The sequence below is a fragment of the Gossypium hirsutum genome, chromosome D10 (genome assembly GCF_007990345.1).
Source record: "Gossypium hirsutum isolate 1008001.06 chromosome D10, Gossypium_hirsutum_v2.1, whole genome shotgun sequence".
NCBI classification, from domain to species: domain Eukaryota; kingdom Viridiplantae; phylum Streptophyta; class Magnoliopsida; order Malvales; family Malvaceae; genus Gossypium; species Gossypium hirsutum.
Window position 1 is genome coordinate 21,537,412 of NC_053446.1, and position 24,635 is coordinate 21,562,046.

The 24,635-nt window shown below is 32.4% G+C and overlaps 3 protein-coding genes across 6 annotated transcripts; 2 read left to right on the forward strand and 1 right to left on the reverse strand.

The window, feature by feature from the left end:
- Window positions 1-1,395: 1,395 nt before the first annotated feature.
- LOC107915388 (uncharacterized) lies at window positions 1,396-2,782 on the forward strand. The gene is made up of 5 exons (XM_016844552.2): window positions 1,396-1,487; window positions 1,595-1,690; window positions 1,834-2,070; window positions 2,352-2,535; window positions 2,742-2,782. Exons 2-5 carry the CDS (start codon window positions 1,628-1,630, stop codon window positions 2,780-2,782), a joined length of 525 nt encoding a protein of 174 aa, XP_016700041.1. The 5' UTR covers window positions 1,396-1,487; window positions 1,595-1,627.
- Window positions 2,783-10,071: 7,289 nt separating this feature from the next.
- LOC107914609 (F-box/kelch-repeat protein At3g06240) lies at window positions 10,072-12,831 on the forward strand. Of its 4 annotated transcripts, none has more exons than XR_001688934.2 (3): window positions 10,072-11,173; window positions 11,266-11,412; window positions 11,615-11,862. XR_001688934.2 is itself a non-coding variant. In XM_016843561.2 (2 exons), the coding sequence occupies exon 1, from the start codon at window positions 10,219-10,221 to the stop codon at window positions 11,371-11,373; it is 1,155 nt and encodes a 384-aa protein (XP_016699050.2). In that variant the 5' UTR covers window positions 10,092-10,218; the 3' UTR covers window positions 11,374-11,412; window positions 11,976-12,831. The 4 variants fall into 4 exon arrangements, 2 of the variants coding, with proteins under 2 accessions (XP_016699050.2, XP_016699049.2); XR_005919233.1 differs by lacking the exon at window positions 11,615-11,862 and adding an exon at window positions 11,976-12,396 and having other exon boundaries at window positions 10,099-11,173; XM_016843561.2 differs by lacking the exon at window positions 11,615-11,862 and adding an exon at window positions 11,976-12,831 and having other exon boundaries at window positions 10,092-11,412.
- Window positions 12,832-18,586: 5,755 nt separating this feature from the next.
- On the reverse strand, window positions 18,587-22,880 carry LOC121222052 (uncharacterized). Its single transcript, XM_041101938.1, has 10 exons — window positions 22,734-22,880; window positions 22,467-22,664; window positions 21,670-21,942; window positions 21,339-21,419; window positions 21,184-21,245; window positions 20,913-20,997; window positions 20,596-20,837; window positions 19,775-20,005; window positions 18,725-18,791; window positions 18,587-18,610 (listed from the first exon to the last, which is right to left on the reverse strand). The coding sequence occupies exons 1-10, from the start codon at window positions 22,878-22,880 to the stop codon at window positions 18,587-18,589; spliced, it is 1,410 nt and encodes a 469-aa protein (XP_040957872.1).
- Between the last annotated feature and the right edge of the window lie 1,755 nt (window positions 22,881-24,635).

A 24,635-nucleotide genomic window follows, 5' to 3' on the forward strand; every position in this document is an offset into this window, starting at 1 on the left:
GAATACTCGAGTTTCACTGTTATCAGTTTCGTTAGTTCGATTTAACTGTGAGTTTAGACTGATTTTGAAAGGTTTATGGTATCGATTTTAGGTGCTGGTTGGCTCGGGAGTGTTTTTGCATCAAAATCATTCCAAGTGTATACCCTAAACACGAAAAATCGACATTCGACGAAAGCCAAAAAAGGGCACTGTCGACGCCACATGGGCGTGTGTCTGGCCGTGTGGTTGGCCGTGTGCGAGACACGGCTATGTGTTTGTCGAAAACATGGTCGTGCACTGGACACAACCGTGTGATGGTGTGAGTATGGCCGTGTGGGCTACATGGGCATGTCTCACGGGTGGCCAGGCCATGTGGTACACACAGGCGAGGCCAATCTGGGTGTGTTGGCCACACGGGTAAGTGGGCCCATAATTCTGAAATTCTCCCTAATGACGTACGGGTCGTTCCAATCGACTGTGGGCTTACCGTAGGGTCGGTAAGGGCTAACAAAACCTTAAAATTATGTGAACTACTAGTCTGATATTTTGTTCTAAGTATGACACTGTTATGCATGACTAGTTATTTTATTAATTATATTTTTTATATCTGATTATGAGCATGTTAAGCATGATATTTTTGTATCTGATTTCTGTATATATACTTGGGGTGGGAATTGTATATGTGGAGGAAGTGATTTGTATAGCGTCCTTTCACTTATTTTCTGGTAGTTTGACTGCATATTATTTGTTATGTGTCGTATCGACACTATATGGTGTGTAGGGATGGGTGGGTGTTTTAACCCCACATGGTGTGATGGAATGGTCGGAGTTGGTGTGTAGACGATGGGGGTAGGACTACGTATATCTATTCTGCATAATCGATTCTGTTATTTGTATCTATAAAGGACTTATGTTCGAATTTGAATTTGAATGTATATGTGATTTCTGTATGTATGACATGTCTATTTCTGTTGGGGTTACACACTGACACCATGTTTGGTTTGGTGTATTGGCTAAGCCAATACACCCCTAATCGGTGGGCCCTACCTAATCCCTCTCTATCCCGTGTTTGGTTCAATGTATTGGTAATACGGGTGTAATCGAATACTTCCCTAATCGGTGAAAACCACCGATTTCTATTCCCCCTTTTGCCCAGATTAGGAACGGCTTCAGCAAACCCTCCCTGTTTTACCCTCCCCCGATCCCCTTTGTTTCTCTTCTGTTCCTTCAAGCTTGCTCCCCCCGTTTCTTTTCTTTTCTTTTTCGGCCGATTTGCTCTCTGTCGATTTGCGTTATCGGTTAGTTTTCCTAACCCGATAGAATTCGAGGTCAACCTTTTCTATTGTTTTTATCTAATCGGTTTCCCCTTTTCTCATATCAATACCTTAATTAACTTAAGCCACTGTTGCACCAAACATATACAACTTGAATAGCAATTTAACCAGTCCATTCTTGGAGCTCATGGAGTGGATGTGCAGTTCATAGGAGTGAATTTCTTAGAATCTTTGGTATGCAGAGACTTTTTAGGATTCTAATTGGTCTTTTGTTCTATCTTTTATTATGCGCTTTATATTTTACACTGGTTTAGATTTTACACTCCACTTTCTTCTTTTAGGTTTCTGAATTTTCACCTTCTACTTCAAGTGTCATGGGTCTTCCCAGGGAATTTCACGAGCAGTGTCGGACATCATTAGAGCTAAACTATTTGAAGGTTCCTTCAATTTCTCTGTACCTTGCGTTAGTACTACTGGTTTATTGATGTTTCCGTCAAAGGATAGGCTAGTGTATCTGCAGAGGTTCCTTTTAACTTGACATTTTTACTTGTCCAACCCTTACATGTGTTTTGATTAATAGATGTTCTACTGTTGGGCACGAGATACTGCTTTAAGCGTCACAAACAAAATAATGGAACCTAATGCTGTGATACCTGAGGTTAAAGTTTGTATTGCTGCACTACGGCTCATGCTTCAAATTCTGAATTGGGAGTTTCGGAGTGATCCAACCAGCATGAAAGCCGGTATCGATGTTTTTTCAGCTGGAGTTAGACATGACAATGCTTCATCTAAGAGGTCTGAATGTGTCTTAGTGCAGGTATGTTATTTGGGGTATCTGATATTGGCTCTGCTTGCACACACATGCACGCACCTTAATTTTGAAACATCCATTTTTACGTCTTCATGGAAGATAATATGAATGCCTTGGCATCTGTAATCCTTTGGAGACTTCCAAATAGGAGAATACTGTGATCAACCAAATGTACAATATTTGTTCTAACCTATTGCAAAGAGATTCAATGTTTTTTAGATGCTGTATTTGAGTAATTTACTTGCACAAATCATGTTGATTCTCGTTTTTGGTGCAATTTTATGTAGCCTGGGCCTGGGTGGTTTGATGTTTTAATCTCAAGTGGCCATGTTAGTTGGCTGCTCAGCTTATATTCAGCGCTTAGACATAAGTTTTCCCGTGAAGGTTATTGGATTGATTGCCCTATTGCAGTCTCTGCTCGAAAGCTAATTGTACAGTTATGCTCTTTGGCAGGAACCATATTTCCCTCTGGTATGTGTTTCATTTAATACCTTTATGTTGATTATTATTTGTTCTATTTGTATTTTGTATTAAATATATATATTTATTGCTTCTTTGGTATAATATTTGTTCCAGTTGTTTGATGAATCTCTTGAAGTATATAATTGATGACCATTAGTCGCTTTGTGTACTTATTGCTGTGCAATTACAATGTCAGTGTCTTACTTATTGTTCAGGTCAAATTGTTCATGTACTTGCTTTGCTTGAAATTGAATAGAATGAATGAAGTTATGGTATGTAATGCTCAAAATAATGTTCAAACTTGCAGTCTTCTGATTATTTGTGTTAATTGTTGATTTTGATTTTTCTACGGATGACAAGATTCGAACATTGTGTTTAGGGTATTCTCCTAAGAGCGTGAAACAACTGAAAGCATGTGTTTGGAATTTTGTGTGGGTGTGTGTGATAAGTGGTCTTTTGTTATAATATAATCAAAATGATGGATGATTGGTTTAAAGAATGGCCGTTTCTCTTGTTAAAATTTAGTATCATGTGAAGTTGGCAAATCTGTGTCTATATGGAAATGTAACTATTTTTTGTTAGAGGAAGAATGCTGGTTGGTAAGTATGTATATTTGGTTTTGTACTTGATTCCTTTTGAGTGATATAATGCATGGTTTTAGGTGAAATGCAATTTATGAATTTGTAAGTTTTGGGAATATAGTATTTAATAAAGAGGAATATTTGAACATACTTGTTTAGAAGATGTATGGGACTATGTGATTTGGATTGGTGTTTATATTTCATAAGCATGTATTCTGTCTTAAATAGATAAAATGGTAAAATCGGTTAAAGCATGAATTACTAATGACACATATATATAAGTATATGTTTTGGTGAATATCATGAAAACACATATTTACTTGGATTATGGATTTGAGAAATGGTTAGTGGCACACATTTATATGTGTATGGGCACAAGCTAGTAAATAAATAAAAGGTATAATTTTTGGTTCTTTGAAAAGTTCAATATTGTATATGTTATTTTGATCTTAGTTATTTGGTTGTGGGTTATGACTAGTTTTAGTTATTTGGTTGTGGGTTATGACTAGTTTTAAAAAGTTATTAATAAGGGTTAAGGGTGTTACATTTTTCCTAAGAGAGTGACTATTTTATACATTTTCAATACTGACAGGGACGAAAAGAGCATTTATTCCAATTTGTTATTCGAATTATTTGAATTGTAAAATTTTAATTTGACTTGAAATCAAAGCTCAAACAGTTTATTTGAGTTAAACTTGAAATTTTTGAATAACTTGATTTGATGAAAATCTAATTTTTTTTTTATCTTTTTCAGATGGAATCAGATTTTGCTCGATCTTAAAATCTTGACAAAGTACAATGATATCTTTACTCAAACAACTTTTCATTTTTCAATACATGTTGCAATTAGTGTCTTCTTTGATAAATTTATTTGAAAGTAGAGCTTTCATATTTAAGTTATAATTGTTGATTAAATTATTTATACATTTCTTAACAAATTTATGAATCATAAATAATAATAATAAAAGTTATTTTGAGAGTGGAAGTTAAAATTCTAATATAATCGATAAAATGTAACTTTATTTATAGCTAATGGGATCTTGTAACTCGGAAAATAAAATTCGAAAAAAAAATTAAACATTCCTTGATAAAATATATATTTTGAAATAAGTTGTATTCTATAATATTTTTTGGTAAATTATATAAATAATCACTCGATTGTTAGTAAATTTTTAGTTGAGTCATTTGATTTTAAAAATTACATCAATAATTAAAATAAGGACTTTAATATTTTATTGCTATAAGGACTAATCAATAATTAAAATAAGGACTTTAATATTTTATTAAAAATCAAGAAATTTAATATTTTAATAAAGAAATTTAAATTTAAAATGTTATAAAAGTTTTAAAACAAGAGAAAGAAGATTATTAATATGAATCCTCATTCTTATAAAAAAAATAATGTTGCTTAGAAAATCTTTTCACATTTGAACCTTCTAATTATTTAGTAATACAAATTGATAATAATTAGGATTTAAAAAAAAAAAAATTTGGCCAACCAAAATATCTTCATTTGAGGAGGCTGCCACTTTGTTGGGGGAAAAAATCCAGGCCGTTGGCGATCAAATCAGTAGGAGTATTGCCTCCAATGTGGTAGTTCAGCAGAAGTCAGAAGAACATCAAAAGATGGAAGAGAAAGCTTCAAATTTATATTCAGCCTTATGGTCAATTGAAGGTTTAACCGACGATCAGCGGTATGATGCTTTGAGTAAAATTCCCGATCATCCAGCTCAAATGATCGTTTTCTTTAGTTTACCTTCTATTGCCCGATTGGAATGGGTCAGAAGATTTCTTTCTCACCATTAAATATCAATGTTTAAACTTTTCGATGTTGTAAAACTATATAACATATGGATTATGATATACAATTTCATTTTCATCTAACTTTTTCTTAATATAAGTTAATTATGTTTATGCAGAATATAATTCTCAAGTTATATATTGATTTTAGTAAATTCATATAAGAACATTTTATTATTAAGAATTTTATGAAATTATATATCACTATTAAATTATATTTAATATTAATTATTTTAAATTGTATAAATTCATATAAGAAAATTTATTATCAAGAATTTTATGAAATTTAATATTAATTATTAAATTATATGTAATAATTATAATTTTAAATTATAAAAATTCATAAAATATAATTTATTAGTTATAATTATTTTAAATTATTTTAAATCATATATTTTAATTAAAATATATTTAATATTAATTATTTCAAATTTTCATTTACAGTATCATATATTATTATTTGAGTAAATTCATATAAGAATATTAATTATTAAGAATTTTATTAAATTATATATTTTAATTATAATATATTTAATAATAAATAAGTTAATTTATATTTTACAGTATCATATATTATGATTTGAGTAAATTCATATAAGAATATTAATTATTAAGAATTTTATTAAATTATATATTTTAATTATAATATATTTAATAATAATTATGTTTAAATATGATTAAATTATTTATTATTGATATTAATAATCTTATTAAAATTTAAATAACAATAACAATAATAATTTACCAAAACAAATTTCTGCTAATTATAAGAATTTTATTAAATTATATATTTTAATTAAAATATATTTAATAATAATTATGTTTAAATATGATTAAAATATTTATTACTGATAATAATAATCTTATTAAAATTTAAATAACAATAACAATAATCATTTACCAAAACAAATTTATGCTAAGGGTATTCTAGTCATTTTATTTTTTCCATTATGCTATTACACCTCTATTCCATTCAACCAAACACAATATTACTATTACGCCTCTATTCCATTACATTCAATCAAACAGTTGATTTGCTATTACACCTCTAATCCAATACAGCGAACCAAACGCACCCTGAGTTTATGAAAACTCACATCCGTTGGTCTGCTCTGTTCAGGTAATCCACAGACTTAGGCGGATCGGTGTAGCGGAGTCTCACGTTGACCACAAGTTTGTGAACTGATTTTAAATAATGGTTTTTATTTAATTAAGGATCATTTCTGGGAGTTTTATAATTTATGGACTCTCCTGATTGTTTGGTTTTTATTTTGGGTTTGGATTTTTGTTTTGACTCTTTATTTGCGATGGTTGACTAAAAACACGGTTTTTACTAAAACAAAGGTTTTTGTAAATTTATGAGCTAGATTTTCAAAATATAACGATTTCTAGACTTCCGCTGTAAGTTATATTTTGGCAAATGAATTAATTAAATAACGTTATCAGTTATAGTTATAAAACTTGGATGATTTAACGAACACTATACAAAGTTTTATTGTAATAACACAGTTTTCACAAACCCCTTTTTTGTAACATCTCTAGATTCGACCATAACGTTTAGGCAGGGTATGGGGTGTTACACTTTCCAGCAATGCATGGAGATATATTATTAGGTAATAATTTTATATATCAACATTTACCATTTTCTATTGATAAAAAAATAATTATGTTATATGTAGAAAAAATTTCTGTAGAAATGCCATTAGTAGAAAATCATAAATTTGTTTGTGATAAAAACTTTACACCACCAAGAAAAGAACAAATTAAACAACTTGAAATAAGTCATTTGTTGTTTAAAATATTAGAAAATAATTTTAGTGAAGAACCATTAAAATTACGGCAAAATAGCCCTAGATATTGTGAAATTAAATTAGAAAATCCCAATAAAATTATTAGAGTTAAACCAATGGTCTATACTAAACAAGATGTAGATGAATTTGATATACAAATTAAAGAATTATTAGAAAAATGATTAATAGAAACAAGTAATAGTCCACATTCTAGTCTAGCCTTTATAGTTAGAAATCATGCCGAAATAAAAAGAGGAAAAGCTAGAATGATTATTAATTATAAAAGATTAAATCAAAATATTATTTTTGATGGATATTTTATTCCAAGAAAGGATGTTTTAATTAATCAAGCTAAACAAGTACAATATTTTAGTAAATTTGACTGTACATCAAGATTCTGACAAATCATGCTAATAGAAGAGTCCAAGCCTTTGACAGCTTTTAGCGCACCTAATGGACAATATCAATGGAAAGTAATGCCATTTGGATTATGTAATGCACCACAAATCTTTCAAAGATAGATGGATTCTATATTTAATAAACATAAAAAAATTTGTGTAGTTTATATAGATGATATTTTAATATTTTCAGACACATTAGAATTACATAGAAAACATTTAAATATCATTTCTCAAGAATTCATAAAACTACTAAGTCCTAAGAAAATAGAGCTAGAAAAAACCATAAATAGAATTCTTAGGATTAAAATTATCTGCAGATGGTCTTAAACTACAAGATCATATTATAATAAAAATAAAAGAATTCCTTGAAAAAATTAAAGATAAAAAGTAACTTCAACAATTTTTAGGAATTATTAATTATTCCTAACTTATCTGAAAAAATAGGTAGGTTATATGAAAAATTAAAAAAGGATAAACCTTTTATCTGGTCTAAAACAGACTCAAAAATTTTTCTTTCCATTTATTAAAAGATTTTTCTACATTTATTAAATTTATATTATTACGTATGATATATGAAGATGATTTTTATTATTATTTTCATCTTGAAATCAGTAGTCTTATTGGTATAGCTGAAAAAGAAAAATTTTATCAGCCATATCTAATTTGGATCATTAAAAAAATGTTTGAAGGTCCCAAACTTTCAGTAGTTAAGAAAAAAGACACTTGATAAAAAAATATTGACAAGTATTATAATAATCCCAATTATTATTTGATCCAAACAGGAATAGATTTAATGACCAAAGCCCAATATTTACTTCAACAAAAAACTTATAGTCTATGGACTGATGGAAAAAGAATATTGACATATGATCCTAGAAACACTCAGGATGATAGAGACGAAGAATCCATGCAACTATTAAAAAAGATAGCTGACATGGAGATTGATGATTTTCCATCACACATAATAGGAGAAATCAAGAATACGTGGGAAAATTGGAACTTACCAAGATTGTCAATAGATTCATTACAACTAGATGAAATGGAGGAAATGAATCTAGTTAATATCCAGACAAGATAAAAGCCAAGTGGAAAAAACCAATTAAGGAAGCAACTTGGGAAAACAACATCCAAGTAAAAATAAAAAAGGAAGCTACGTGGGAAAATGACATTCAATAGAGCAACTTGGGAAAACGACATCCATATGTAGACAAAAAAGGAAGCAACGTGGAAGCAACCATGCCAAGTCAATAATAAGACATTATCCTTATCAGAAAAACTGTGTGAGATTCAAAGAAAGTTAAATAGAGTTCAAAAATTTCTCTTATAAAAGGGAAATGAAGGAAGCCTAAGGGGACATCGAAAAAAAGTTTAGAAAACCTCTCTCTATCCACTTCTGATCCACCAACATCTCTTCATATCTACTTTTATCCACCAACCTCTCTTTCTTTGTAAAATTTTTTTTCCTTTCTACTAGTTTTATGTTGTAAATTTGTAATATTATCTACTGTCTCCCGTATCCTTTCAATAATTAATTTTGTTAAGAGATTATCATGAATTGTGGAGTATAGTGATTGGAAGGGATTTTTATGAGATGATGAGAGTTTTTCATGAATTATGGATTGTTTCATATGGGAGGTTGATATGTTTGTATCAGATTTATACTTTTTGTCATGCTTCTATTTTCTATTTATCAATGCTATCAAGTTTAGTGTTGTTTTTGTATTTTCAACTATTTTTTGACCAATTTTGATTTAGTTGTTTGCTCTTCCAGGATTACTATGTAATGTATGCTATCCCTATTCTTGATTTTTTTTGTTTAGTAAAAAATAAAAGACTGGGGGTTATATTCCTAGTATATTAGATATTTTTAATTGGTTAAAATATGATGTTAGTCTCTGAATTTTGTCAAAATTTGAGATTTAATCCATGTACTTAAAAAATTAAAAATTAAGTCCTCATATTTTTTATTTAAAAAATCACAGTCCAATCATTAAAATTTTAAGTATTTTCTGTTAAAATTTGTCAACTTAGAATTTTGATTAGGTTGTCATTATATAACATGACATATGATTGATTTTAAATAAACATGTTAAATTAATAAATTTTGACAGAAACTACAATAACGATAATGATTAAATTAGGATTTTTAAATTAAAAAAGTATGAGGATTGAATTTTTAACTTTTAAAGTAGATGCGCCAAATCTCAAATTATATATAAGTATAGGACTAACAAAATACTTTAACCTTTTCAATTTACTCCGAATTTAGTATATGCATTTTTATACGGATATGGCCATTATTGTGCTAATCCTACCCAGGATAAGCTCTTGGGTTTTGAGAATTACCAGAGGGCTCGGCCAGGCCCATCAAACACATTGGCCGTAGTTCAACTTTAAGTTAAATTTAGTTATTAGTCCCTGTACTTTACAAAGGTTGTGGATTTAGTCTATATACTTTAATTTGGTCATTTTAACCCTTCTACTGTTCAAATTTTAAAATTTCAAAACTCATCAAATGATAATTGTTAAATTCATTAAGTTATGCTATTTTCAAAATATGATGCGACAAACATATTATCATATGCGTAATGTTATGTAAGCTAGTTATTTCCACATATTATTCACTAAAAATATAATTAATGGATTAACGATTGTATTTTGCATAAAGATTGAAATTTCAAAATTTTAATAGTATAAAGACTTAGAATGATTATATTTGAGAATATGAACTAAATTTACAACTCTAAATGACTAGTAATTGAATTTAACTAAACAAATTTAATTGCTACTTTTTGGGGTCAAGACTAAAACTTTAAAATTTAAAAAGTAAAAGGAGTAGACTTGATCAATTTAAAGAATACAAAAATTAAAATTGATCAAATTAAATTTTAATGACTGAATCCATAACTTTCATAAATTACAGGGACTATAATAGCATAATTTAACCTTCACTTTGTTTCACATCTTCAACGTTGTTTTGTTATTGTTGTATACCAAATAAGAAAACGTGTAATGTTACTTGTTACAGTTTTGTCTTCTTTTTTCTTAGTTCACATTCTCTTACCCCAAATGAAATCATTCATCAAAAGACAGAGGAAATAGATAAGATAGAGAGGGAAGATGCCCGAAACTAGAGTTGAGGTACCAGAAATGGTGATGTTGGAGATTCTGTCAAAGCTTCCAGTTAAGTCCTTGACACGTTTCAGGTGCGTTTGTAAGCCTTGGTGTTCATCTTTTCAAACCCCTCATTTCATTACCAAACATCAGCAAAACAACCTCCACAACAACAACCTTAATCTCCTCCTCAAACGTTGTCTGGGTAACACCCGTGATGACATCTACTATTTCTCTCAACTTTCAACTGAGAAAGGCCAAAACTTTTCGGTACAACACAACATTCACTTACCCTTTTTCGAGGATTGTTGGTATGCCCCTGTGGTTTCAGGTCCTTGTAATGGATTGTTGTGTTTACATGATGCTGATAAGGTTGCCCTTTGGAACCCATCAACTAGAGAGTTTAAAACTCTCCCTCAATCCACAGTCCAACGCCCTCCTTCAGTAGATTCCACTAGTTTTGGTTGCGTTGGTATTGGGTTTGATTCTCAAAGTGGTGACTACAAAGTGGTAAGATTTGTTACTAATTATTTTGAAGAGAATGAAGATGAAGGGTTAATGGGTGATTGGAACCACCAAGTTGAGTTATATTCACTTAAAAGCGATTCATGGAAGGAGATTTCAGTTCCCGGGGTTCAACCTTATGGATCTCCTTTGTTTAATAATTACGTAAACGGGTTTTATTATTGGCAGGCAATTGGGGACTCTGAGTACCTTATTCTCTCATTTGATATGGTCAATGAAAAGTTTTCTGCTTTACCATTGCCTGAATTTGGTGGGTCTTTAGCTGAATACTATTTGGAACTTTTGGAATTCAATGGACTGCTTGGTGCTATTGTTTACCCAAGGGAAGGGACTGACAAATCTTTTGATTTATGGGTTATGAATGGATCATGGACTAAACAATTCAGTATTGAATCTCTTCCTAGAGTTGAGAGGCCTTTGGGGTTTTGGAAAAATGGTGAGTTGTTTCTCGAGAGCTCGGATCATGAACTTGTGTTGTTTGACCCCTCCACACGAGAGCTTAAAAGTCTTGGTATCCATGCTTATCAGGAAACGATGCAGATTATTGCTTATGTTGAGAGCTTGGTTCCAATCAATGGAAGATCAGAGCGCGAGGAACTTATAATACGTCGGCCGGCTGGAGACGCATCGGATTGATATTGAATATGAAAATGGAAGGAGACTACAACAAAAGAGGTAAGATTTCATGGGATTTTCTCTCTTGATATGCAATTTATGGCGACTATATTGTCTTTCTCCAAAAATTCTGTTTTTGTTCGTTCTATACGCAAGCTAAAGATGTTAGCCTCTGCCTTGTCTGTATGTTTTTTTGGTTGTTTCAGTGAATTTGCTAGATTTCTGCCTAGAGAATCAATTAGTTGTTAACTCTTATCTGCAGATCTAATAACCTGCACATACGATCTGCAAGTGCATATACATGCTGGATATGGTGTGCTTTTCATACACGAATAGTTGTTTAGAGAGCTAGATGTCTCGAATCGATGAATGTAATTTGATGTTGAACAATAGGAACTATTATGATGATGATCATGACTTATTGTCTGTACTTTTAGATCCAAATGAAACAGTGTAATTAGCTCAAATAATTTTGTTTTCTAGGAATCCACTGAATACAGATTGCTTGTCTGTGTGTTTTCTCCCACTTTTTTTATAATTTCCATTCCCAGTTGCTTGCCTATGCAACTTGGGGCAGCTTATACTATCATGAATCGTTATCAGCTAGTTTCTCATTTTTGCAGTGGTGTTGATGTATGGTTTTTGGACTAGAGCGTGTGTTGAGTACAGGTATGATGAATGGCTTTTAATGTATTTGGAGGATCATATTCTCATACCCGTATCTGGAAATCTAACACGAATACTAGATATGGGTGCTTAAAGAAAACTGAGATGTTGGAGCAAAATTGGCAGTGATATTTTTAAAATAGATAGTCCTCATGGCACCACAGTTGACTTATTACCTAGATTGGTGATCGTCCGTATCTAAAATGGTGCCTAACACTAGTTACGGATGCTTCAAGAAAAATGAAAAGTACAGAAAGAATCTTATGAGCTAGGTTGCTCTACTGTTCATTTATTCGCGTAGTCCATATTTTTATTCAACATAAATTCGAACATGAATACACGACTATGACCCTTCAAGGATGAAACTTCCAAATATTTGAAAAACTTCAAAATTAAATCTATCTGTATCAAAGTACTTAATTACTCAAATATGAAAGCATATGATATAACGGGGAAGAGATTGGATAAAGCAGATGGTTAAGGTGAGGGCTTAAATTCCAGGTTTTCTATATATACAGGGAAGCCGGGGTTCTTCATGATTCTTGCTTGTCATTGATTCAAGGATTACGTGTTTATTTTATTATAATTATCATGATCCAATGTTGATATATTAACCAATTAGACTTGCTCATGGGTCGGGTACCCAGCTCAACCCGAAGGCTCACCCGAAAATTGAGAGGGTTTGGATAAAAATATAGACTCGAAAAATGAGTTTGGGTAAAAAAAAAAAGATATTTTTGGCCTGAGTCCTGCCCGAATTCACAAAAGGACAAAAAATTGCTACTTTTTGTTGTTTTAATGTTATTATCTTGTTGTTTTCTCTTTATTTTGCTACTATTTTACTATTATATTACTGCTATTTTGTTGTTATTGTTTGAATATTGTATAACACTTGTTTTATTGTTAATTTTGTTATTCTTTTAGAGGCATTTGCTTGTTAAGTTGTATCTATTTTAGTGTTATTTAAGTATACATATTTTTTAAAATTTATTTTTAATTTGTTGGAAAACATTTATTTTAAAGTTTTTAGTATTTTTTATGTATTATATATATTTAAAAAGTATATAAAAATAATATAAAACATTTAATACGGGCCAAACTGGGCCTGAAATTTAACATTTTTATTCGGGTAGAGTTTAAACAAAATTTTAAGTCTATTTTCAGACCGAGCACAAGCACAACAAACAAGCCTAAATTTTTTGTTGGGCCTGACTAGGCCCAACCCATGAACACCTCTATAACCACTCATCCGCGCCTCCTTTTTTTTCATTTGCATGAAATTCTCATATGATTCATTCTTGCATTTCCACTTCTGGTAATCGGTGATCATAACTTTTTCCTTCATTTGCTCTTCTTTTTCCTTTACATTCTTTTTACATTCACTTTTAGCCAAAATGCATCATCGATCTATTCAAGACTCTTAAGTTTCTTTAATTTTAACTATAGATCCTTATCTTCTTCAATTAGTCTTTAAGTTCACCTATCCCTACCTTTTTCATTAATTTTGGAACAATTATTTCTATTTTTATTCTCTAAGGGTTCACTCATTACCTCATATGTTGCATTGGGTTTTAAATAATTTGGGTTGCATTAATTAAAGAAGTCCATGAAGTACTACCATCTAGTATTGGTGGACTAAAATCTTCTCATCTTTATTAATCATTTCACTTATTATTGTTTCTTAAAAGCTGCCTTCATACGAATATTAACATCTACACCTTTATTAATGTATACCTTTTCACACTCTACATGCTCATTCTTTAATTATTATATTCGACATTTAAAATTCCTAAGGTTAGCTACCAAATATGCCCCATTTTCTCTTTCATTATCTCCACCTCTAACATGAACTTCTTGTTTAACCTTTTCCAACTTCTTTGTCTAATCAATAGACACTTGATTTAGTGTTCGATGGAATTGAAGAAATGGATTAGTTAAAATCAATTTTATATAAAAATACTCAACAACGAAGACATCTCTGCATCCTAAAACTCTAATCAAGAATTGAAATTGATTAATTAGTTAAAACCTTCATAGCCATTTTAAAGTAATTGTAACCTTCCATGAGTTCTTTTCATTGAAACTCTCTTATGGATCAATAATATTTTGAAAAGTGATCATTGTGAAAAGGGGCTTCCATCAAAATTGTTTGGTAAACCTAAATTTCATATAGTGGAAATGTGTTCATGTTTAACCTCTTAAAACCAACTTGATAACCCAACTTATCTTTACTTAAGAAATATTTCTTCCATCCCATCCAGTCAAAACTAAAGAAGAAATCACTTGCCTAAGATTCACTTTATATTGATGCCTTCTATCCATTTTGAACTTATCACTGTTAACTTTAGAAAATTTTATTGTATTGCCAATTAAACATTTTTGTAGTCTATGTATAACTTCACAATCAACAGAACCAATGTCCAACTTCTTTGACCCCAATATTAGATTATCTTTAATATATCTATCACATTTCATGAGTGTAAATTTGCTAGTCATGTTGTCTCTACCATCTTCTTAAGGATGTTTCCAACCATATTAGATCATGTTAAAGTCTTCTTATAAGTTTTCTTGACTTCGCTTCCAAAAATGGTGTATTACTATCTTTTGAATTTTGATATCACTATGTTCATGTTGGTTTCAAGTCTCATTTTATCTCTTTCAATATAAGAAATAAAGCCAAAAACCATTCAATTTCTTGCCTCCCTCATGTTAGAGAATCCAACAATGTTAGGTTTACAACTTTTAGAAATCTTTCTCTTCATGAAAATTGATTACTTGTACCATATCTTTCACAAACATATATGTTCACTACAATAAAACATGTCAAAGGTGAAGATGACTTGAGACACTTCGGGATTGCATCTTCTTAAATTGACTCACATCAATATGTAGGGATGCACATAAGTAGTGTCTCCTTAGGTAGGTACTGAAGAGATATCACAGTGGCGTGTCTTTTTTAGGCCTAACTTAAGGAGACGCTTTTGTCACGTCTCCTTAGAACTAACCAATGGAGACACTAGGCTACATCTCTCTAGATTACCTATGGAGGCGCTTTCTCGCATCTACTAAGCTGTTGATTGTAGAGACGTCAGTCATCATCTCCATAGGTCTCTAAATTGTTTTGCACAACTTAAACACCGAGATGTTCTGTTCTTGGTTTTTTTGTAGGTCTCTTGAATCTTGCTTTCTTTCTTCCAACGCCAATATTTCATTCTCCTTAATTTTTGCTTCCTTATGAATTCACGATCTTGGAGTAGAGACAACAATATGTCCATATTTACTACCTTGAAAATTTATCAATTCGTATGATTTCAAATTCTCTTATATCATGTTTAATGGGCCTTTTTGTTTACTTTTATGTATATTATCCCAAATATCCATTGCATGAATGAATTTGTGATATAAGTATTTCATTTGTACGTATGCAAATAATGAATAAGTTTGTTATTGAATTTGTTGTTTTAAATCGATTCTTTTCTTCTTTGAATCAATTGTTTGTTGTTTTAAATTGATTCTTTACTTTTTTGAAGCGATTCATGATTGTTGTTTTAAATAGATCCATGATTGTTGTTTTAAATCGATTCTTTGCTTCTTTAAATTGATTTTTTGTTGTTTTAAATCGATTTATTATTGTTTGAATCGATTCTTTGTTGTTTAGCTTGATTCATACTCCAACATAAATTCACTGCTGATATTCATTTGGTCCCTTATCAAGACTTGCACAACATTTGTCCCTTATCAAGATTAACTTATATTGGTGTAAATAAGTTCTTTTTCCCTCAAACCTCTTGTTGGACGTGTCAAGCAAAGGGAGGTTCCCTCAATATTCTATTAAGAGAAAAATACTTAAATACACCAGATGTGTCTCATGTGACTAAATAAAAATACGATAAAGGAAAGTATAAATAGTATAGCTATGGTGAGTACAGATATCATATCCACAAGGACTAAAAGTATTAGTAATTACCGTTTTTCTATTATTTAGCCGACAATTTGGAGTGATAAGTTTTAAACTAAAATTACTAAACTAATTTAACTGAGAACTCAATAGAGAAAAAATCAGGAAAATAATTGAATAATAACCAATGAGAGAGACAATACTCAGGAAAGAATCCACCTAGACTTCATCTATTATTATGAATCTGAATTAAATGATTTATTCACTTGGTAACTTGATCTATAGAAATCCCTAAATTATGCTAATATCTCTTTTGAGAGTAAGAGCAACTGACTCTAGGTTGATTAATTAAAATTTCTTTATAATTAAAACCCTATTATCGCATTAACTTGATTTATGGATTCCCTTATTAGATTTGACTCTAATCCGGTGGATTTATGTCGTCTTATTTCTAGGATTGCATACAACTCCACTCAATTGTGCTAGATCTACTCTTAAATAGGAACTTTTGCTCCTCTGACTTAAGCACATTAAACATGAATTAATATTCCAAAAATATTAAAACAAGAAATCAACACACATAACTGAGAACAAGAATAAAAGTATTTATCGCGTAAACAAAAATTAAATAATAAAATTCATCATGGTTTTCATCTTCCCTAGGTATCTAGAGAATCAGTTCATAATTCTGAATAAAAACATCTCAAAGTCAAAAAAAACTACAAGAAAAAAAGAAACTCATAAAAACTTCAAAAGAAATTAGAAGGAGGTTTTCGATCTTGATGGAAATCTGCTTTAGAGTTGGCTCTAATGGTGTTCTTTGAGTTGTTTTCTTTAATATTCTTTGATCCTTCTATATTTCTTCTTCTATTTAGTATTTATAGACTTTAGAATACTCAGAAAACCTAAAAATTGCATTTTTCCACGTGTTTGGGAAGCAGGTTGTGAAATCGACATGGGCTGGTGCATGGTCGTCTGTCCAGCCCATATGGCTCACACTGCTGTATGTCCAGCCTGTGTGGGAAGGCGCAACCCATGTGGAACTAACTAATGGAGACACTAGGCTGCATATCTCTGGATTACCTATGGAGACGCTTTCTCGTGTCTCCTAAGTTGTTGATTGTAGAGACATTACTCATCATCTCTGTAAGTCTCTTTCCAATAAATTCTTTTATAAAAACCCACTAACCCTTCTCTCCTATAACACCCCAAACCCGACCTAGACGTTACGATCGAATTATGAAGGTTACATTGATACATAAAATATTGTCTGTTTATTTTTGTGAAAACTTAAGTTTAAATCGAAAGTAATTAAATTTATTTAATTTGACAAAAAACATAAGTGTCTAAAAATTCGTGTGAGAGTGCGTTTTGAAAAAAAACTTGTCTTTTCGATTATTTTTAAACAAACCCATTGCTTAAACAACCAAATAATTGCAAAACAACATTTTTACTTGATCTTAAAACATTTGCAACGGAAAAATACTTTGGAGTTCTCAATTTTGAAATTCTTAGTGTTTCAACAGTTATGTTGTCTTTGTTAAAAATAACATTTAAAAATATTATGCTTGGAAATAAAAAAAATACAAAAATAAATGTCTCAAAAACATTTTAAAATGTCCGAAAGTCCGTAAAGCCCAAATCAAATCCAAAACACACTTCAAATCAAAATGTCAGAATCGAGCTTTGGAATCTCTGCCAAATCTTAAGTTTAAGGATCACCTGAAACGAATCAAATAAAAAGTGAGCTGGATGCCCAGTGTGTGACTTGATCCATAAACATAATTTTACTTATAACATACACATATGCAAATATCATAACAGGATTTCATATTTTCAGAAACATACATCATATTAGAACAAAACCTACCCCCATTCTCTACACATCAACTTCGTCCAACCAATTACACCAACTAAGACTACAATAGTCTATCCATCCAATCACATCTATACGTGGTGTTATACCACTAGAAAGGGTGTGGTTGAGCTGCCAGACAGATATTGCGGTTTAACTGCCAAAATTACTGTAAAAGTACCAAAATACACTTCCTCCATCACATATCAGAACCCACCTCGATGAACATGCATGAACAAACTAACATATAATCATATCACATAAAATGTATGACATTCATACCTAAACATCTTTTCACAGATCATATCATATCATATTGGTCACACAGAATTAATCTTACTAATCATACTTTCTAAGCATACTAACACATAACATATCGAATTTATGCTTTTATAAGCTTATAAAATAACCACGAATCCGATTTTAGAGTCTCCTAATTGGCCCTAAATTAGGCCTTCAAATTGACCAAAAAGGGCTCACATGTCCGTGTATCCCACACAGTCCAACAAGCTAGCCCATGTGGCCCACACAACTTACCTATTTAGCCCGTGTAATCACACATGCCCTTGTGCCCCACATAGGCGACCACACACCCGTGTGGTGCATAAGATCGACCATACGCTCGTGTGATGCACATGACCAACCACACGCTCGTATGGTATATATGACTGACCACATGCTCGTGTGGTGAACACAACCAACCACACGGTCGTGTGACGCAGTGTAGTTTTGAAACAACTGTTGTTTTCCAATTTTTTTGAGTTCCAATCAAGTTTTTGGGTTAGACTCACACACCTGATGATAGTTCTGATAAACTACATAACAATGTATTCTGAATCCTGCATATAGCACCAAATCGCAATGATTAACAAACACGAATTAGCCCAAAATTCCACTAGATTGCACCTATTTGTAAAAGAAAAAATCCTTAAAATCAACACAAGAGCACTTACTTCACAGAATAACAGCATCGAAACAGTGACTACTCCATCAGAAGATTCTGATTCTCGCACCCTTCGCCTAATCAAAAGCCAAGAGAAATGCTTAACATAAAGAAGAACGAGAAATAAACACTAACATCTCAAACTTGCTCAAGGAACGAGTTAAACATCTCAAACCTTTCTTAACGAACGAAAAATAAACGACATTACTTATACTATTCTTGGATTACAGTAAAAAAATAGACAGTAAAAAAGATAGTCCTATAATGACTTAATGGCTGCAAACAAAAGTAAAACAAAAAGAAGGAAATAATGAAAACTCAATAGGAAAGAAAGAAAGAAGGGGAAAAACAAAAGAAACGTGACAAGTGAGATGAGAGTGGACGGTTTTAGGGAGGAGAAAAACTAGGGGGAATTGATAAAAATAAAAATAAACAAGATATTCTCAAAATATTCTAACCCACTAGATTTCTTTAGAATTCAAATTGACCACAACTTCTAACACATAACAAGAAAAAAAAGTTTTCCATATTTGTGCAGAACAAGATTTGAATAGAAGACCTAAGGGTAAGCTAAAGCCTTACCATTAAACCAGTAGGATCATCCTTGAAAGTAACTCACAAAAACAAAAGATAAGCCCTAAGACTCAAGTCTTACATAATACCAAAATTAATGGAAAATTTTCAAAATAAGGGAATCAAACTCATGACCTAAAGTAAACATTCAAAGCACTTGACCAACATACCAAATCAAATTATTTGACATATTTAAACAATCCAAACTTAAGAATGTTGGGGCATTACAACTCTCCCCTCTTTAAAGAAATTTTAGCGTCTAAATTTACCTGACTAAAAAATATAGGGATACTGTTGAGGGATCGAGTCCTTAGGCTCCCAAGTGGCTATTCTGAATCATGATTCCGCCATAGAACCTTAACTAATGGAATGGTCTTTCTCCTTAAGACCTTAACTTTATAATCCATAATCTGTACCAACTCCTCCTCAAAGGAAAAATTTGGCCTCAACTCAATCTCCTCCACAGGAATAACATGAGAATGACAACATGGACATGTGAAAGACGTCATGAATATGTTCCAACTCCAAAAGCAGCTTTAACTGATAAGCAATTGGCCCAACATGCCTCAAAACCTGATACGGCTTGATAAACCTAGGGCTTAACTTGCTCTTACGACCAAATTTAGGAACCTTTTTCCACGGAGAAACCTTAAGGAATACACGATCCCTCACCCTGAACTCAATATCCTTCCTCTTAAGATCCGCATAAGACTTCCGTCTATCAGAAGCGACTTTAAGTCAATCTCAAATCAAATAAACCTTATCCTTAGTCTTGATAACTAACTCAGGACCCAACACCTTCCTTTCACCCAATTCGGTCCAACAAAGTGGAGTGCGACACTTACGATCATATAAGGCTTCATAAGGAGCCATATGAATGCTAGACTGAAAACTATTATTATAAGCGAATTCAGCTAGCTATAGAAACTCTTTTCAACTATCCTGAAAGTCAATAGCACAACTCTAAAGCATATTCTCTAAAATCTAAATTACCCTCTCAGACTGACCATCAGTTTGAGGATGAAACGTTGTACTGAAGTCCAATCGAGTACCTAGAGCCTCATGTAATTTCTTCCAAAATTGAGAAGTAAATCGAGAATCTTAATCTAAAATAATCGATATTGGAACCCTATGAAGCCTAACTATATCTAAAATGTAAGCTTCGCAAACTTCTGCAAAGAATAATTGGTTCTGATTAGAATAAAGTGAGGAGACTTAGTTGAGCGATCCATAATAACTCAAACATAATCCTTCTTAATAGGTGTCAAATGTAACCAACTAAGGAAGTCCATAGTTACTCGTTCCCACTTTTGCAATGGGATCTTAACGAGTTGAAGCAAACCAGAAGGAAGTTGGTGCTCAGCCTTAATCTTTTGGCACATTAGACAATGAGACACAAATTCGGTTACCTCATGTTTCAACCCAGGCCACCAATATAACTCTCGAAGGTCACGGTACATCTTATTACCACTGGGATGCATAGCATAGGGGCTACTATGTGCTTCTTGCAGAATGGATTGTCTCAAATCTATATCACTCGGCACATAAATCTGACCTCAAAAACATAGAATATCATTGCTATTAAGCCCAAAATTCAAAATCTTACCCTTATTAATTTGCTAAACCTGAATGATCAGAGACTCATTCAGAAGCTGCTTATTTTTAATCTCATTCAACCAAGTTGGATTAACTTGCAACTCGACCAGAATCCTACCATCATCAAACAAAATTAGACGAGCAAACATCGCTATTAACTCAAATATAGATCTTTGAATAAGAGCATCGACCACCACATTAGCCTTGCCAAGATTATAGTTTATCGGGCAATCATAGTCCTTAAGTAACTCAATCCAATGATGCTACCTAAGATTCAACTCCTTTTGAGTGAAGAGGTACTTGAGGCTCTTGTGATCAGTATAAATGCTACACCTCTCACCGTACAGATAATACCTCCAAATCTAAAGAGCAAAGACAACCGTAGTAAGCTTGAGATCATACGTCGAATAAGTACCCTCATGCTATTTTAGCTGTCTCGATGCATAAGCCACTACCTTTCCTTCTTTCATTAGAACACAACCCAAACTAGTATGGGGTGTACCACTATACACAATAAACTCTTTCCTAGGTTTAGCCTGAATTAGAATGGATGCCTGTGTCAAAACAGATTTGAGCCCCTCAAAGTTCGATTGCGACTCATTGACCCACACAAACAGAGTGTTCTTACACAATAACTTAGTCAAGGGAGCTACTATAAGTGAGAACCCTCGACTAACCTCCAATAATATCCCATCAAACCAAGAAAACTCTGAAGCTCGGTCACATTTCTAGGCTACTTTCAATCCAGAATAGCCTTTATCTTTTTAGGGTACCCTCAGTAGAAACCATATGCCCCAGAAACATGATCTCACTTAAACAAAATTCATAGTTACTTAACTTAGCGTAGAGCTCCTTCTCACGAAGAGTCTGAAAAACCACTCTAAGGTGTTCATCATGCTCATCATCGATCTTAGAATATACCAAGATATCATTGATAAATACTACGACGAACTTATCCAGATACGACTGAAAAACTTGGTTCTTGAGATCCATGAAAGCAGTCAAAGCATTAGTCAAACTGAATGGCATGACAAGGAACTCGTAATGCCATAACGAGTCCTAAAGGCAGTCTTATGCACATTAGCCTCATTTACTTTCAATTGATGATATCTAGAATTAAGACCAATCTTCGAGAACACTGATGCCCCACGAAACTGATCAAACAGATCATCAATCCTCGAAAGTGGGTACTTATTCTTTACTGTCAATTTGTTTAACTGGCGATAATCCTCACACATCCTCATTGAACCGTCCTTCTTTTTGACAAAAAGAATCGGTGTTCCCCACGAGACACACTAGGTCAAATAAACCCTTATCTAGAAGTTCCTGAAGTTGAAACTTTATCTCTTTTAGCTCCTTTGGTGCCATAAGGTAATGAGCGATGGACATTGAAGCTATTCTAGGAAAAACCTCAATTCTGAACTCAACCTCCCTATTCGGTGTTAACCCCAACAATTTCTCAGAAAGATGTTTGAAAAATCCCTTACAGTTCGAATCCCTTCCACAGCTGATACCACATTACTGGTGTTATGCACATAAGCCAAATATGCATCACACCCCTTTTAGACCAACTTTTCGGCTACCATAGCAGAGATTACATTAAAGAGGTAATCTCGACGCTCGTCGACCATCACCACTTCCTCACCATCTCCAACCTTAAGAGTTACCCTCTTAGAATTACAATCTAATCCAACCCGATGCTCCACTAACCAATCCGTACTCAATATCAAATTAAACTCTTCAAATGACAACCTCATCAAATCAGTTGGAAATACAAATCCCTGAACCTCAAGCAGACACCTCCTAAATACTTTACTAACTCAAACTAATTGCCATAACGGACTAATCACAGAAACCACACTACTAGCATCCTTAACCAAAATCCCCAGATTACCCAATACACTACTAGCAATATAAGAATGCGTGGAACCATAGTCAATCAAAGCAAAATAAGGATGCGAATACATAGTAAACATACTGGCTATCACATTGGCCATATCTCTAGCCTCACGACGCCTCGCCACGTAAAATAAAGCTAGTTGTCTCGCCTCAGTCTAAATTGCACCTTCATTACCTTCATTACCTCGCCTAAACTGACCACGACCCCTAGTGGATTACTGAATAGGCCTCTAAGGCTGAATCTGATCCTAAACCAGAGCTCGTACTGGCTTAACCATACAAGGACACTCACTGATTCTATGCTCAGTAGGCCCACATTCGAAGTATGCCCTAATCCTTCTCCAACACTCACCCAAATGGCGTCTATTACAATACTCACAAACTGGAACTCATTCAACCTTGACGGTTGACTTCCTCCAAACGTACTAACATTTAGAGTGTGAATACCATAACTAAATATGTGGAATTGAGGCGGTGTCCTCAAGTATATGTAAAATAAAAATTATATAAGGTTTTTCTATATATTTTTACCATATTTTTTACTTAATAAATATGTTAATCTTGAGTAATTGTTATTAAAATAAGTGAATTTTACTTAATTAATAATATTGGGTATGAATTTATAAAGTATGTGAAATTGTGCTTAATTACATGATTTTTGTACACATTTTATATTATTTCGTGTTAATTTATTAATATGTGATTTTTCAATATGTAAGAGGACCATTGAAGATGTGATTAATGTGAATAAACGTGGACATGTACAAATAAATTCATATGGATGGCAAGACCATGCAATTTGGGTCATGAGGTTGATAATTTGATCTAGTAAAAAATGTACTAAAAGATGGACATGTCTGCTAAGTTATTGGACTGAGAAACTGTCCAACAAAGGGGAACTGGAGCCCAATTTTGGCACAAGTAGATGGCAGCCCAAAAACAAGCTTTGGAATATTTAATTGAAAGTCCTTACAGTTGGAAAATAATTAGAAATCAACCCAACTACTTTGCTGTTGAAACCGTCCACCCTATGGCTATTAATAGCCTTGGTTTGAATTCAAATTGAGGAGACTAAGTCATCCCCTTCTCCTTGAAATATTGCCGGTCATGTATGGTAGAAAAAGAAGGAATTTTGAATGTATTTTTAGCTAACTCTACCTCTAACCTTCACCTATAAATACCATACACCAATCACTTCTCAAAACATCCCTCACAACTTATTCCTCTTCTCTCATTAACATTTTCTCCATATTTTATTTCCCTTTTCCTTCCTTTGAATAGCCACCAATCTCTTTTCCATCCTTTAGCCACAAAAGTTGTGTCAAAAGCATTCTTTGGTCGGCCACCTCAGGAACTCCTTAGAAAAAGATGCATCGAGCAAAACGGAGGAGCTTATCAGTCAGAATAGATCCGAAAGGCTGCTGAACTGAATCAGTCAGAATAGATTTGAAAGGTTACTGAATTGAAGAGAGTTTACTGTTTCCTCTTGTTATATATTTTAATTATGTTTGCTTTGAGTTTATTATTTTTTACATAAAAATGATATTTTAAATCCTATTTGTTAGGCTGATTATATTAATTCAGTAAGATCTATTTTATTCATGTTTAACATGTTTAAGCCTCAGTTGATCATGTTTTCAATTAATATCATGATAAATTTCATTCATACGTGATCAGGTGCACTCAGATTAGCTAAGGGATACTTAAACCTGACGAAGTTGAGGTTCATGATATCTTTAGTTAGCTCTATTGCCTTGCATAGTTTTTAAGTTTGTGTAATTAAACTGTTACAAACGTAAATGTCCCTGTGACCTTACATAAATGCTAAGAAACCCTTAGTTAATATGATCAGT

Bases quoted from the DNA above. Each gene is read 5' to 3' on its own strand.
- LOC107915388 (XM_016844552.2), top strand. From the start codon at position 1,628: ATGGGTCTTCCCAGGGAATTTCACGAGCAGTGTCGGACATCATTAGAG. The intron at 1,691-1,833 runs GTTCCTTCAATT...TTTGATTAATAG, and splicing joins TAGAGCTAAACTATTTGAAG to ATGTTCTACTGTTGGGCACG. The intron at 2,071-2,351 runs GTATGTTATTTG...AATTTTATGTAG, and splicing joins CTGAATGTGTCTTAGTGCAG to CCTGGGCCTGGGTGGTTTGA.
- LOC107914609 (XM_016843561.2), top strand. From the start codon at position 10,219: ATGCCCGAAACTAGAGTTGAGGTACCAGAAATGGTGATGTTGGAGATT.
- LOC121222052 (XM_041101938.1), bottom strand. From the start codon at position 22,880: ATGGCCAATGTGATAGCCAGTATGTTTACTATGTATTCGCATCCTTAT. The intron at 20,838-20,912 runs GTTTAGCAAATT...TTTTGAGGTCAG, and splicing joins ATGAGTCTCTGATCATTCAG to ATTTATGTGCCGAGTGATAT. The intron at 18,792-19,774 runs GTTGTCATTCTC...GCTTTTGATTAG, and splicing joins GACGTCTTTCACATGTCCAT to GCGAAGGGTGCGAGAATCAG.